The following is a 14,751-nucleotide window of genomic DNA, read 5'->3' as shown; positions in this document are numbered from 1 at the left end:
TATCAGAATTGTTTGGGATTTCCCCTTATCTTTTTTTTTGAAATTTTAAAGTCTTTTTTAAAATTTTAAAATTTTAAATTTGAAAATTTAAAGTTTATTAAATTCCATGATGAAAGCTATCCAAAGAATATCCTCCTGAGTCATTTTTTCTTAGGGAAAGAAAAGGGGACATCAACATCCTGTCAGCGTAGCCACAGATACTGTGGCAGTCAAGTCCCCCTGCAGCCTGGGGTAGTCTATGAACTGGTGAAGTCACTTGCGGGGTCAGCAGGGTCACCTGCATCATCCTCCAGTTCCAAGTCATTCATTCCCTGGAACAAAGACTCATTTACCTACACATTGTTTCCAGTATTCTCCAAGAACTGGCTATCACATGTGTCAAGAGAATGATCTATAATATTTTAAATAGTTGTTTCCCACTTAGTTTATTTTTTCCTTCTTGTTCTTCTTTCGTTCGTTACTTTTTAATGTCCAAGAGTTCTGCATCAAACTTGGCTTTTTCCAACTTAAGAAATTCTCAATAGGAACAGGAATGCCGTGAAATAATTGCTTTTCAGCTTCTTCTGCTTCTTTTTGTTTCTTTTCCTTATCTCCGAGTTTCTATTTGATCTACTATTTCATTTAATTTTTCTTGCACAGCTGCCATTAAAGATCATCCCCGTACCAAGGTTTTCTTCTGCCTGTAACACTATTAATTTTAAAATGCCTGAGACATTATTATATTCTAGATTTTCCTGGGGGAATATTTCACGGAGGGGGCTTGATCTGGGTATTTTTCACTGTATGTAAAGCTGAGGGTTGTGTGGGCAGTATTACCATTTGCTCCAGCCCCCGCTGTGGCAGTGATGGTGAAGCTGGGAGGATTTTCTGATAACGCTGTAGAGAAGTCGGGGTAGATGGACTTCAGTGCCTCCAACTCCTAGTGATGCGAGCGGGCTTAGAGTGAGGGAAGAGAAACATGTTGGCAGCTTGACCGTCTCTTACAGCACCAGATGGGAAGTGGAGCGCATCACTGCTACTTCCAATACATTAGCTAGGAAACTGTTCATATGCCACATCTAAGATACAAGAGTAGTTGGGAAATACAGCTTGCCATTTATATGCCAAGCTAAGGTATTTTTATTTCAGTATTTCAAGAGATATTTAAATTTACAACGAGTGGCCTCTATCACAAATACAGAAATGCTAAGAACTTTTGTGAAAACCTTTTTTCCTGGAAGAATTCATAGAAGCTATGAAAGAAGTTATTTTGGGGAGACAGATGAAAAGAGTAAGATGGAGACATTTTTCCTTTCTTTATAAAAAGATGTTATTTATTTTAAACAGAGGGGAAGGGAGGGAGAGAGGGAAAGAAATGTCAGTGTGTGGTTGCCACTTGCGCACCCCCTACTGGGTACCTGCCCTGCCCTGCAACCCAGGCATGTGCCCTGGCTGGGAGTCAAGTCAGTGACCCTTTGGTTCATCGGGTGGCACTCAATCCACTGAGCCACACCAAGCCGGGCATTTTTTCCTATTTAAGGTTGCTTTTTCTGCTTCCTCCATCTACCATATATGTACAAATATTATACATGTACTACTTTTATTTATTTATTTACTTTTATAGCAACAAAGGATATCTGGAATGATATTGGAGATGTATTTAACACATTTTAGAAGGTATAAATAACAGGATTTGTACATCATTGTATGAAGTAATGAGAGACAAGAAACAGTCAAGGAAGATTCTCAGATTTATGACTCAGTCATAAATAGCGTTGTTGTTAACTGCAATGAGGAACACTAAACCTTTTGGGAGGGAAAACAATTCAGTTCCATTTGGGACATAATGAATTTGAGTTGGCTATGAAATACTCACTTTGATATGTTTAGACAGCAGGTGGTTACATGGATCAGAAGCTTGCAAGTGAGGCATGGCACAGAGCAAATATTTGGAGGGCCAGTGGCAATTGAAATCATGGGAGTAGATGGATTGTCTGTGAGGGGCGCACAGAGTGTGAAGGGAGGAGGCCTCTAGACTCTCATACTGACACTTACGGGCAGCTAGAGAAAGATAAAGGGCAGGGGCCACCTAAGAAGAGTGGGCAGACAGATAGAAGAAAAAAAACGAGAAGAGCATATCATAGTGGCATGGGGAAAATGTTTTCAGAAGGAAGGTTTGCCTAACATTTCAAATTCTAAGAGGTCATGCAAAGTGAAGATTTAAAAATATCAGATTTAAAGAGCAGTTCATTGATAAACATAGGAAGAGCCACTGGTGTGGGGGAGAGGAAAGTGATCCAGGTTGGAATGAATCAAGGACTGTTTGTTATTGCCTTTATTTTGTTTTGTTTTTAAAATGGGAATGATGTGAGTATATTTAAATATTGGCATGAAGTACCTAGTAGAGAATAAAAACAATTCTTTATCTATAATACAGGTATAAAGAGATTAACCTTAGAAGAAGAAGTTCTTTAGTTTTATCAGAAAAGAAGGAAAGATGGGGTGGGAATATTTGTCATATTAGTGATAAAAATTTTCTCAAGTTCCAATCTAAGGGCCACTATGTTTCTCTGTGAAGTAAGACAGATAATGTTCTGAGAATAAAGGGGAAGACGGTGATGCTGGAGTTTTGAGGATTGGGAAGATTTGAAATAGTTATGGAAAATGAGAGAGAAGTCTGGCTAAGGAACTGTAGAAAGATTCTCTACCTAGTTTAATGATTTTTCTCCAGCAGCCTGCAGCACCCTGAAGCAGACATGGAACATTCAGACAGTGAAATGACCTCATGTTTTCCAACCCTGGGGTTCAATTAGGTGGATGTACAGGAAAAACAGTGCAAGAGGGTTTCAGGTTTTTAGCCAAATATGCAAACATTAGAATGTGTCAAGACCTAATCCAGACAGAGAAGAGAGAGCAGGGTGGATTGGGAGAAAATAGGCTTGCAGCACCAGTGAATTTAATGGATAAGTAAGTGAGCAACCAGGAAGGGTAGGAGGCTGCAGTCAGTGAGAGTAATGTTTGGTTTTTGTGATTTCAGAGGTGGAGCAATTTCGGGGATAACAAGGCCCAGAGTGTGGCTACAAATACAACAATTACAGAGTATTTGGGAGTTTTGTGATGGTGAAGACATCCGGTAACAGAGAGATCAGGTTATTGGACCAATCACCTGTAAACAATGTAATCATCTAGGTCCCAAATTCTAAGACAATGGCCAAACTTTGACTAAAGGGGAAATTGTGAGCCAGGCACCAAAATGAGTAAGAAAACATGATCAGAAAGGAAATAGTGTCTCGGGGAGAATTAGAGGATGGTACAGCAAAATAACATCAGCCTTGAAGGAGCTTTGTCAATGTTTAACTGTGGTCCCTAGCCATTTAGTTCCAAGAGGTTGAAGAGGCGGAGATGTGACCAACTGAGTTTTACCCAAAGTGATGCAAAGTCACATAGCTTTGCACATAAAGGGATAATTTGAGGCAGAAAAACAAAAGGATTCATGCTTTTCTTGACCTTGAATAAATCTAGGAAGCAATCATAAAGTTTTGGCAAAGACAAATATATTAGATGTATCAGAAGGAGAGTCAGACAGGCTCTCTAAAATATAATCTTCCTTGCTGCTTATTGCATTGTATTTTTCCCTAGCCTACTGGGATAGATTATTTGAATCTGCTTGGGAAACCTGTAGGTGTTCAGATGTGAACAAGAACCCAGCACTGTGGTATTTCTCAATGATACACAGAAGTAGTGAAAGTGGTTATTGTTTTCATGGTGTAACTATTCCGTAACTATGACATGAAAAGATCAACATCTATTGACCTTCTCTTGCCATTGTCCTATGGACTATGTACAAAATATGTGAGTCTGTACGTGGAAACTTTGAGAAAAATCTGCTTACAAATTATAATTGCTAGGTTGTCAATCCATGGAACTGAATTGCCTCCTCATGAACAAGGTAGTGGCAGAAATGGGTATAGTGTAAGCAAGTTTCTCCTTCCAGAACAGAAGAGTTCTATTATAAAATTTGAATAATGGCTTTCCAATGGACTTTGGGTTGGACATGGGTATATTTTCCCTTAGGCAAGCCAGACAATGTGTCCTGTCTAGGGCCTGCACACATGTCATGTAGATGGCAATAGGCTGAAGATGCAACCAGATAAGAGTTTCAGAAAATTTCCAGAGACTTACAGACCTAATGTTTGTTTTTATAGCTTCCAATGCATGTGGAGTAAATAAGCAATCCTGTTCAGATGACCAGTATTAATGACCCTCCCCTCATTCAAAAATAGTTTTCCCTAACTACTTCTTCTTTCTTATCCTAGGTCTTTTATGTAAGCTTCCCAAATGGTATCTACTTTTGGGCCTCTTTTCCTTACTTAGCTTTGGGCAATTGACAGAGTAATTTCTCACTTCTCCTCTCTGTTCTATACAATGGTTAAAACAACTTTGTAAAATTTCATTTATATTTATTTGCTGGTTTATATATTTATGTATGTTTCATGTAGACCTCGAAGTAAGCCATGCAACTAGGTCTTTGGGACAATAAACATTTCAAGATATTGCATACTCATCAGAAAATTAATATATCATTTCTTTAGAACTTTTTATACATTTGTGCTAACCAGAAAGTAGTTAATTACAAAACATTCTGTAACATCCATTTTTACAGAAAAACTTTGCTACAAACTAAGATGAAAGATGCTTTAAAACCCAATCATATTTAAGTTATACTATTTTGTTTTAAGGATAAGGAAATTAGTTTAAGAAGACACTTTTCAGTGGGGAAAAAGAGAAGGGAAGATTGCATCTCCAATTTAAGTACCTCCTTGAGTCCTTATTCTTAATTAAATCACCTCTATAACCTAACAAAAAATGACAACCATATTATTTAAGTAACACACAATTTGAGACTTTTTCTAAGTAAATGTTTTCCGCTTTTTTGTAGAGCAACTCGGACAAGAAGGCCTTATCAATCGGGACTAGTTTGCACTCAGTGTAACGTAGAGGACAGATGCACAGATTTTCTATGCAGTAAGACAAAGAAAATAACTTTAACATGAAAACAACCCATAGTGCATAGGATGATGAGAAAAGTGAAGTGTTGAACACTAATTTTTGTTCCTTTGACCAGAATAATATCATATTATTAAAGAGGGTTGAAACAGTACCATCTTTAGAGTTTTCTAAATCACAAAGCCCTTTCTGCCCTCTCCTACCCCTATTCCTGCCCCTAAGGTCATACCAGGGTGTCTAAAAGAAGAAATGAAAACTAATAGCTATACCTTGAAAAAGCTTCACAATCAAGTCCTGAAATAGCAGCTTGTTTGAAAATGACAATAAGATATTGCAAGTTATTTATAAAGAGAACTAAAGTAGTGAAGGTTCAATAGTTTTCTCCCCGAAGAGTCACAAGATGAAAGTAGAAAAAATGTTTGATTTAATTATTTTTAGTTTTTCCAAACATGAGAGCATAGACTCCAAAAGTATAATTACCTGGAATGTATGATACTTAGAGGAATGTAAAGGGCATATTATGCTTTGTGTTAAAGAAACCAGTGGGCAATTTTTTCATAATGCCACTTCTGGGGTGAGTCCACTCTAACATTTCTGCCCTTGGTTTACTTGAATCAAAGTGCAAAGTATTGCTCTTCCTCTTCCCCTTTTCTTCCTGAAACATTCAGTCCTAAGGCCATAAGGTCGGTCAGAATGAGGTAAACACCCACACAGACAGCAGCCAGATGTGGCAGGTTAGAGCCTAGGCAGGATGACAGGGCATCTATACACAGTGCAGTGGACGCAGGGAGACAGCCTGAGCAGGATGAGGATGGTGTCTTCATTGGAATATGGTCTTGTATGGAAAGTTAGAGCCCCCATGGAGTGAATCAGGGACCCTGCATGACATCAGGCTTGGTGTACCAGGGACATATCATGATGAAGGAATGTTCATGCAGAGATGGTCAGTAGGCGGTATCTGAGCCCAAGCAAGGGGAGGACAGCATCCCCATGGGGCGGGAGGGAGGAGCTTGGCATGGAGTATCAGAATCTGAACAGGTAAGGAAGGCATCTAGTGGGATGGTTTGGCACTGGTTGTTGGAGCTCAAGCAGAATAAAGGGAAGATTCACAGAAGGGTGGCCTGGCCAGAGGTATTGGAAATTAAACAGGTAAAAGGGCATCCATGCTCAGGAGCAACTTTGCATGAGATGTCAGAGCCCAAACCAAGGAAGGCTGTAACATGGACTAGGTGGCCTGGTATCAGAGGGCTCGGAGCCCGAGTGGGGTAAGGAACGAATTTGTACATTGGAGAAGTTCGAAGCTGGGTTTCAGAGCTGAGCTGGGAAGAAGGGGGTCCAAGTGAAGGATCAGATTATAGGTTTCCAGATTAAATACAAGATGCCCAGTTAAATTTGAATTTCAGATAAATGAAAAATACTTTTAGCTTAAATATATTTCTAAAAAATTATTTGTTGTTTTCTGGAATTCATATTTAGCTAGGTGTCTGTATTTTCATTTGATAAATCTGGCAACTCTTCCAGCCTGGTGTGGAGTGTCAAAGCCTGAGCAGGATGGGAGGGCAACCAGGTCGGGGGAGAGAGCAGGAAGTGGGGGGAGACTGGGAGCATGCCAGGGGATGGAGCAAGTAACTAAATAGATTAAGGATAGGGAGGCCAGTTTTCTCACTGTCTGATAATGGAGTACAAATATGTAAAGGAAGAAAATTAGCGTGAATCTCATGATGGATTGGAATTAGAAATATTAGAACTTAAGGATTTCAATAAATGTAAGTAAACTAAATGTAAATATTCCTTGCTTTGGGATGGCCTTAAAGCAGTAGCCCCCTCAAACCTCCAGTCAATGAGCACAACTAGCACACAGATCTTGGTTTCTAAATTTCAGTGTGTGCTCAAAAGAACTGGAGCTCATTGGAGGGAGGTTGGGTTCCAGGGTTAGGTCAGGAGACATGTAAGACAAACCTAGAATATCTTTTTATACCTGAAAGCAAGAAAGTGCTCAGAGAGTGATGGGGACATGCAACACAAGAGACACGGAAGGACACAGAAGCCATCTTCAAAGGGTTCTCACTGGTCAAATCTGGGACAATGTGAGCATGAAAATAATGATAATAGCAATCGATTGTAATCATTGAATAAACCAGGAGAAACTATGATTCAAAATGATATAAATGAATAAGTTAAAGTTTGGGAGGAACAGTGTATTTACGTAGTTCCAAAGTAACTGCCCATAAAAACGTTTAACTCCTAAAGGAATAAGAAATGGAGGAGCCTGGCAGAAACCTCCCTAATCAAGCTATCAGAGTAAACATCGTCAGTAAGAAAACACTTCCAAACTGTGTGCCACCTGAGAGGATGCAATGAGAAGAGCACAGCATCACTCCTGTGTTGTTCCTGCCAAACACCCATAACCTAATCTAATCGTAAGGGAGCATCTAATACACCTAAATTGCTCATTCGTTTTAAAAATTGAGAATTTGTCTACAGAATAACTGTCTTACTTTCTTCAAAAATTTTAAGATTGTGAATGTCAAATAAAGGATGAAAAATGGTCCCATACCCAAGAAACTAAAGAGACATCAAAACTAAATGTAGTGTGTAATTCTGAACATGATGCTCTTGCTGTCAAGGACACAATTGGCACAACTGGAAAAAATTGACCAAGATCTAAACATTAGGTGGTAGTAACATAACTGTTAATTTCTGATTTTGATGGCTCTATTATAGTTATATAGAAGAATATCCTGAGGAAATATTTAATACTCTGAGATGATGAGGTATCAGGTTGGCAACTTGCATTAAAATATTTCAAAATATAAGTTATTTGTACTGAATTAAAAAGTTATTTTTACTGATTGAGACATTTAAGACTTAGGGAGTCTTTTGCGTTTTAAAAATTTTTTTTTAAATTGCAAAATCTGACTTCCAGCCAAGATGGAGGCATAGGTGGAAACACTGTGCCCCCTCTCACAACTAAATTTAAAGACAGCGAAGTTGTAGTAACAAAAAACGCAGCCATAACAGTGAAAATTGAACTATACGCAAGTCTGACAACAGCGAACCATTCAGCCAGACCGGTAAGAGGGGCAGAGTCAGCAGCAGAGCGGGGTCCGGTTGGAAAGATTGTTCGGTCCCACCAACCCAGGAGCAGAGGTGGAGGCAGTTGGTGGATCCCAGGCATGGGGTGGTGACAGGCAGACCCAGTGAAGGCGCAGGGCGGCTGGCTGACTGCGGTCACACATTCACTTGCAGATAAACCAAGCAAAGGAGTGAACAGTGAGACAGAACACTCAGGCTAGGGCCCCAGCGACGGGAATTAAAGCCTGAAAGCACCAATTGGAAAGACATTCTTGGGGTCAAGGGGCTGGGAGAGGCTCCCAGGCTCCCAGAGAGTTTGTTGGAGAGACCCACAGGGTCCTGAAGAGTACACAGGCCCACACACCCAGGAACCAGCACCAGAGGAGCCCAATTTCCTTGTGGGAAGCTGCAGAGGGGACAGAAATCTGAGAGAGAGCAGAACAGAGCAAAGCGCCATTCCCCCCCCTCTGACCCCGCCCCCACAAACAAAATCACAACCCAGTGACTGGGTCGCCCAGCCCTGGTGAACACCTAAGGCTCCGCCCCTCAAACATAACAGGTGCAAACAGACCAAACATTATGACTCAAGAACAGCTCAAAGCCCCAGAGCCTATAATTCTAAGTGACCAAGAAATAGACAGCCTTTCAGATGCACAGTTCAAAACACTGGTGATCAGGATGCTCACAGAATTGGTTGATTTTAGTCACAAATTAGAGGAACATGTGAAGGCTAAACTGATTGAAATGAAGGGAAATGCACAGGAAACCAATAGTGATAGAAAGGAAACTGGGACTTGAATCAAGCGAGTGGATCAGAAGGAAGAAACAAACAACCAAACAGAAAAGAAGGAAGAAACAAGAATTCAAAAAATTGAAGAGAGGCTTAGGAACCAGGACATCTTTAAACATTCCAACATCCAAATTATATGGATACCAGAAAGGGAAGAGGAACAGCCACAAGTGGAAAACTTATTTGAACAAATAATAAAGGAGAACTTCCCCAGTCTGGCAAAAGCAATAGTCTTCTAAGAAATCCAGGAAGCTCAGAGAGTCCCAAAGAAGGTGGACCCAAGAAGGAACACACCAAGGCACATCATAATTACATTAGCCAAGAGTAAGATGAAGGAGAGAATTCTGGAAGCAGCAAGAGATAACGGACAGTCACCTACAAAGGAGTTCCCATCACACTGTCAGCAGATTTCTCAAAAGAGACCTTACAGGCAAGAAGGGGCTGGACAGAAGTATTCCAAGTCATGAAATCCAAAGACCTACAGCCAAGATTGCTCTGTCCAGCAAAGTTTTCATTTAGAATAGAAGGGCAGATAAAGTGCTTCTCAGATGAGGTCAAATTCAAGGAGTTCATCATCACCAAGCCCTTATTATATGAAATGTTAAAGGGACTTATATAAGGAAAAGAAGATAAAACAGTGAAAGGACAGCAAACTCACAGTTATTAACAACCACACCTAAAACAAAAGCAAACTAAGAGGACAGCTAGATCGGGAGCGGAACCATAGAAATGGAGATCACATGGAGGGTTAGCAACAGGGGAGTGGGAGGAGAAGGGGGGAAAAGGTACAGAGAGTAAGTAGCGTAGATGGTAGGTAGAAAATAGACGGGGAGGGCAGGAATACTATGGGAAATACAGAATTAAAGACCTTGTGACACATGGACATGAACAAAAGGGGGGGAATGGTGGGGGAGGGGTGTGCAGGGTGGAGGGGAGTGAAGGGGGGAATGGGACAACTGTAATGGCATAATCAATAAAATATATTTAAAAAATTGCAAAATCTAAGTAAATCAAATTAGTGTGTAGGTTTTTTGTTATAGCCCAGAGGAGAGATTAGGCTCATATTGGAGTATTTGTAAGAATTTAGAGATAATGTGACAAATTTGATTAATATTCATGGAGCAAAATTAGCAAGTCTTAGAGTGTAATTTGATATGATGATGAGAAAAAGAGAGTCTAATATAAATATTAGGTTTGGGGTTTGGGTGACTGACTAATGGTGCAATTTATTGAGATGAATTCTATGAAAAGAGGAAGCTTTGGAAAATAATGAGTTCCGTTTTAGTCATTATTAGCTTTAAATACCTGTTAAACATCTGTGGAGATAAGACTAGTAAGTTTAAGGTACAGATCAGGGCTGTGTTTTAAAATTACTAGCATATCGATGAGACTAAAAACATAAAAAAGGAAGACCTCACCCAGATACAATACATAGACAAAAATATTATACCAACAATGAAATCCAGGGGGGATGAAAACTACGGGGAAAAGGATGGGGAAAACAGTGGAATGAGAGGAACAGGGACAAGAGGGTACGCTAGTGCACGCATTGAACCTGCAACACAGAGATTGGGGCCTGATAGAGGTGTCAGAGGGCTGGTAGGAGAGCAACCAGATTTCTAGGGGTTGAAAGTAAAGAAGGAGAAATATCTACAGTAATACCACTGGGTCAAAAAGCTTGGTTAAGGAATTTCTATTTTAAAGTAGCATCTTACTCAAAGATTCCAAGAAAACTCTTAATTTTCCATTAAAGTGCCAATTGAGATTTTTATTTAGACAATCACTGGTTGACAGTGACCAGAGGGGAGGGAGTTTTAGGGGAAAAGGGGAAGGGTTTATGGGAACAAGTATATAAAGGACACATGGACAAAAACAAAGGGGGCTGGAAATGGGAGGGAGGTGGGGAGACCTTGGGGGGTGGAATGGGAGTAAAAGGCAGAAAACTGTACTTGAACAACAATTAAAATAAAATTTATTATAAAATTATTTTAAAAAGAAAATATATTGCCAAACATTCTACACTAAATAAGTGAATGTTATACAGAGAGAGAGAGGAAGATGTGGGTGGCGGTAGGGAGGAGGAAGGACAAAACCATGTATTTATTTAGCGGTCACTGTGTGCCAGACATTGTGCCATGCAGGGGTGGGGAAGCAGGGGAGAAGGGGAATGATGAGGAGGGAGACATACTCCCTGCTCCGTTTGAACTTACAGTCCAACAAGAAAGGTAGGCATTTAAAATAAAAAATAATAGTATAAAGAATAAAACTATCATTTTATGGTAGAATGGTCATCATTGATAAATCAACAAACAAGTGCTGGTGAGGTTGTGCAGAAAAGGGAACCCTAGTGCACCGTTGGTGGGAATGCAGACTGGTGCAGCCACTGTGGAAAACAGTAGGAAATTTCCTAAAAAACTAAACAGGAGTCCTGGCTGGCGTAGCTCAGTGGATTGAGCGCGGGCCTGCGAACCAGACGATCGCGGTTCGATTCCCAGTCAGGGCACATGTCTGGGTTGCAAACCGGTTNTAAAACTATCATTTTATGGTAGAATGGTCATCACTGATAAATCAACAAACAAGTGCTGGTGAGATTGTGGAGAAAAGGGAACCCTAGTGCGCCGTTGGTGGGAATGCAGACTGGTGCAGCCACTGTGGAAAACAGTAGGAAATTTCCTAAAAAACTAAACAGGGAACTGCCTTTTGACCTGCCAACTTCACTGTTGGGATTATACCCTAAAAATCCTGAAACACCAATTCAAAAGAACCCATGCACCCCAATGTTTATAGCAGTATTGCTTACAATAGCCCAGTGCTGGAAACAGCCTAAGTGCCCATCAGTAAATGAGCAAATCAAAAACTGGTACATTTCCACAGTGGAATTCTATGCAGCAGAAAGAAAGGACCTTCTACCCTTTGCAACAGTATGAATGGAACTGGAGAGCATTATGCTAAGTGAAGTACGCCAGGCAGTATGATCTCACTTATAAGTGGAATCTAATCAACAAAACAAATGAGCAAAATAGAACCATAGACTTGGAAATAAAGAACAAGCTGACAGTAACCAGAGGGGCGGGGGGATTGGAATAACAGGGAAAAGAAGGGGAAGGGGCAAGCCAAGCCACTGGCACAGACAGTGGTGGGGGAACTGCCCGTGGGAGACGAGGTAGGGGAGAGCAATGGGGGAAAAGGCAGGACAACTGTAACTGAACAACAATTACAAAAAAAGAAATAAATTAATGTATCCCTGAAAAAATATATAAATAAATATGGAACTACCATATGCTCCAGCAATTCTACTTGTGTATATCTATCCAAAGAAAATTAAAGCAATAACTCAAAATAATATATACCCCCATGTTCACTGTAAACCTATTGTTTACAATAGCCAAGGTATGGAAACAACCGAAGTGTCCATTGATGGATAAATGGGTAAAGAAATTGTAGTATAAAGTATGAGATGTTATTTAGCCATAAAAATGAATAGATCTTGCCACTTGTGCAAACAATATGGACTTTAAGGGCATTATGCTAAGTGGAATAAGTCAGTCTTAGCTTTACTTCTTGATCTGTTTTCAAACTCCAGAAGTTTTCAGCTATTTCTTCATATATATTTTTTCAACACCACGCTCTTTCTCTTCTCCTTCTGGGATTCTGGTGACATGAATGTCAGTCCTTTATGCAGGATTGTGAATTGCCAACACCATTATTCAAGTCAACTCTGTGTTGTGGAGCTGAAACCAGAACTAAGTACCTTTCTGTAAATAGAGGGGGGAAATTCAGGCTGGTCTCAAACTTTTCTACAGTAACAGTCAATGCAGAGACAATGGAGTGATGCTTAAAGTCTCCTTAATACAAGAAGTGTCATCCAAGAATTTATACACAGCCAACCCTATAATTCAAGTATAAGCAAATAGACACATATTATGGGAACATGCAGGAACTTGTACTGTATAATTCTCATGAGCATTTCCTCGATAAACTCCTAGAGGATGACTTTCACCAAAAAGAAGAGACGAATGGAAAAGCAAAAAGCTACAATGAAAGAACTATCCATAAGCATTTAATCTTTATTTATAGACAAACACTAAAAAAACCCCTGAAGTTTATAATTACAAAACAAAATATAAATGTAGTAAATTTTTGCAATATACAAATGGTGTAATTTTTAAAAACTTGGGAGGAGGAGAGAAGAATTCCCTCATCTTTTAGAGCCAGAGGTCAAAATATATTATTTAGATATGCAAGTTTAAGTGTATTTAAATGATCAAGTGCAAAGCTAAAAGGATAATCGATAAAAATTAGTGATGAGAAATGAAGTAATCTACAAAAAGGAACATACTAATTACATGATCGCTTATTCAAAGTGATCAATAGGTACATATACACAGAATGAAGTAGAGAAAATATATGGACTACGTGGCAAAAGATTTTTTTAAGGAACTCTCTAGTGTATAAATCCTTACATAAAAAATAATAAATATGATCAAGCACCAAAGGCTAAATAACCTCAAAGATCCATCAGAAGATCAGTTCATCCCTAAAGTGCCTGAAGAGTGATTTCTAAATTTTCTTCTGAGGGTTTTACTGTTGCTGGACGGAGCTTCACGTTGCCATTGGGCTCTGCCTGTGTGAGAACTCATTTATCCTCTTATTCTCTGCCCTAGTGGAATCCAGGAAAGGTGGTCTGACCGTCTCTGCCCAGGAGGGCAAAGGAAAGAAAATGTATTTCCTACAACACATTAGGATAGCATTAGGCTAGATAGCAAAAACAATGAATGCCTGGCTATAGTTAACTTTGCCACATAGGAAATGAAGAACTATAAGCTTCTTAAAATAAAGATTAAATGAGGAAAGTGAGTAGATTGAGAAGATTAATTTGGAATAATCAGCAGGGGAAAAAATAGAGATGAACAGAATCCTGAGAGATGTTATAGAATCCTAGAAAACTGGAATTGGAACAGTCTTTAGAAGGCAGACATGAAGTGATTTGTATAAGGTGACACAATGATTTAGAGACAGAATTAGCACTAGAATTCACATCTCTCATTCCTATACTTGTATGCCTTCTCTAGCAAACCAGGGGAGAAATCAAAGATAATAGACATATGCCTGAGAGCTAGGAGAATGATGTCGTTATTGTTGGAAAGATTATCTTATATTCTACTGAAAGAAAAAAATATGTAATTCCTTATGGACTTTCTTTTTTCTTTCTAGGTAATGTAGATCGTGACCAAGCCAAATGTATGTATTGTCGTCCTTTATTTCTTGAATGATTTAATTACTTTATGTGAAATCCTGCTTTCAACTGCTTGTTTGTTTACAGATTATCCGTTTTGGTATCCAAAATGGGAAGTGCCCCGGCCACTTGTGTGTGATACTATCTGCATATTTGTTTTCATTTTGAGAACACTGTGTCTTATACTATGTGCCACAACTGTTATAATAATACAGTATCGGTTTCCAAATATATTATTGGAAGAACAGATGGTATTTACCCCTGAAGTAACAGAAATAGAAGAAACATTGGAGGTAAAGGAAGACAAGGAGGAGGAGGAGGAGGAGGAAAAAGAGGAAGAAGAAAGGGAGGAGGAAGAAAAGAAGGAAGAGGGGGAGGAAGAGGATGAAGATGAGGTTTAAGAAGATGAGGGGTAAGGTATACCATCACCAAAGGACAAAACTATACAAAAATGGCCAAAATTAAAAAAATTAACACTGAGCTTTAACAAGAAAGAATATGTACAAACCACTATCGAAATATCTTTTATTCCTTCTATTTTTCCATACTTATTGAACAAGTTTAAATTTGACAAACAAACAAAAAACATGTATTTCTAGTAAGCACTGCAAGGCATGCACTTGGGCACCAAGAACAGATGAAGATGTGTTGATAGGAGCACTAA

At 39.3% G+C, this 14,751-nt stretch overlaps 1 protein-coding gene across 1 annotated transcript in view; it reads left to right on the top strand.

Moving 5' to 3' along the window:
- Positions 1-14,488, top strand: part of GLIPR1L2 (GLIPR1 like 2) — a 47,384-nt gene extending 32,896 nt beyond the window's left edge. The window contains exons 5-7 of the mRNA XM_037049915.1: positions 4,867-5,004; positions 14,066-14,092; positions 14,175-14,488. Of these exons, the coding sequence (XP_036905810.1) occupies positions 4,867-5,004; positions 14,066-14,092; positions 14,175-14,488 (479 nt within the window). The remainder of the gene's footprint in view (positions 1-4,866; positions 5,005-14,065; positions 14,093-14,174) is intronic.
- The last annotated feature ends 263 nt before the right edge of the window (positions 14,489-14,751 follow it).

The sequence above is a fragment of the Sturnira hondurensis genome, unplaced genomic scaffold (assembly GCF_014824575.4).
Source record: "Sturnira hondurensis isolate 20B ecotype Veracruz unplaced genomic scaffold, ASM1482457v3 Scaffold0006496, whole genome shotgun sequence".
Taxonomy (NCBI): domain Eukaryota; kingdom Metazoa; phylum Chordata; class Mammalia; order Chiroptera; family Phyllostomidae; genus Sturnira; species Sturnira hondurensis.
This window is presented reverse-complemented; position numbering and strand designations above follow the sequence as displayed.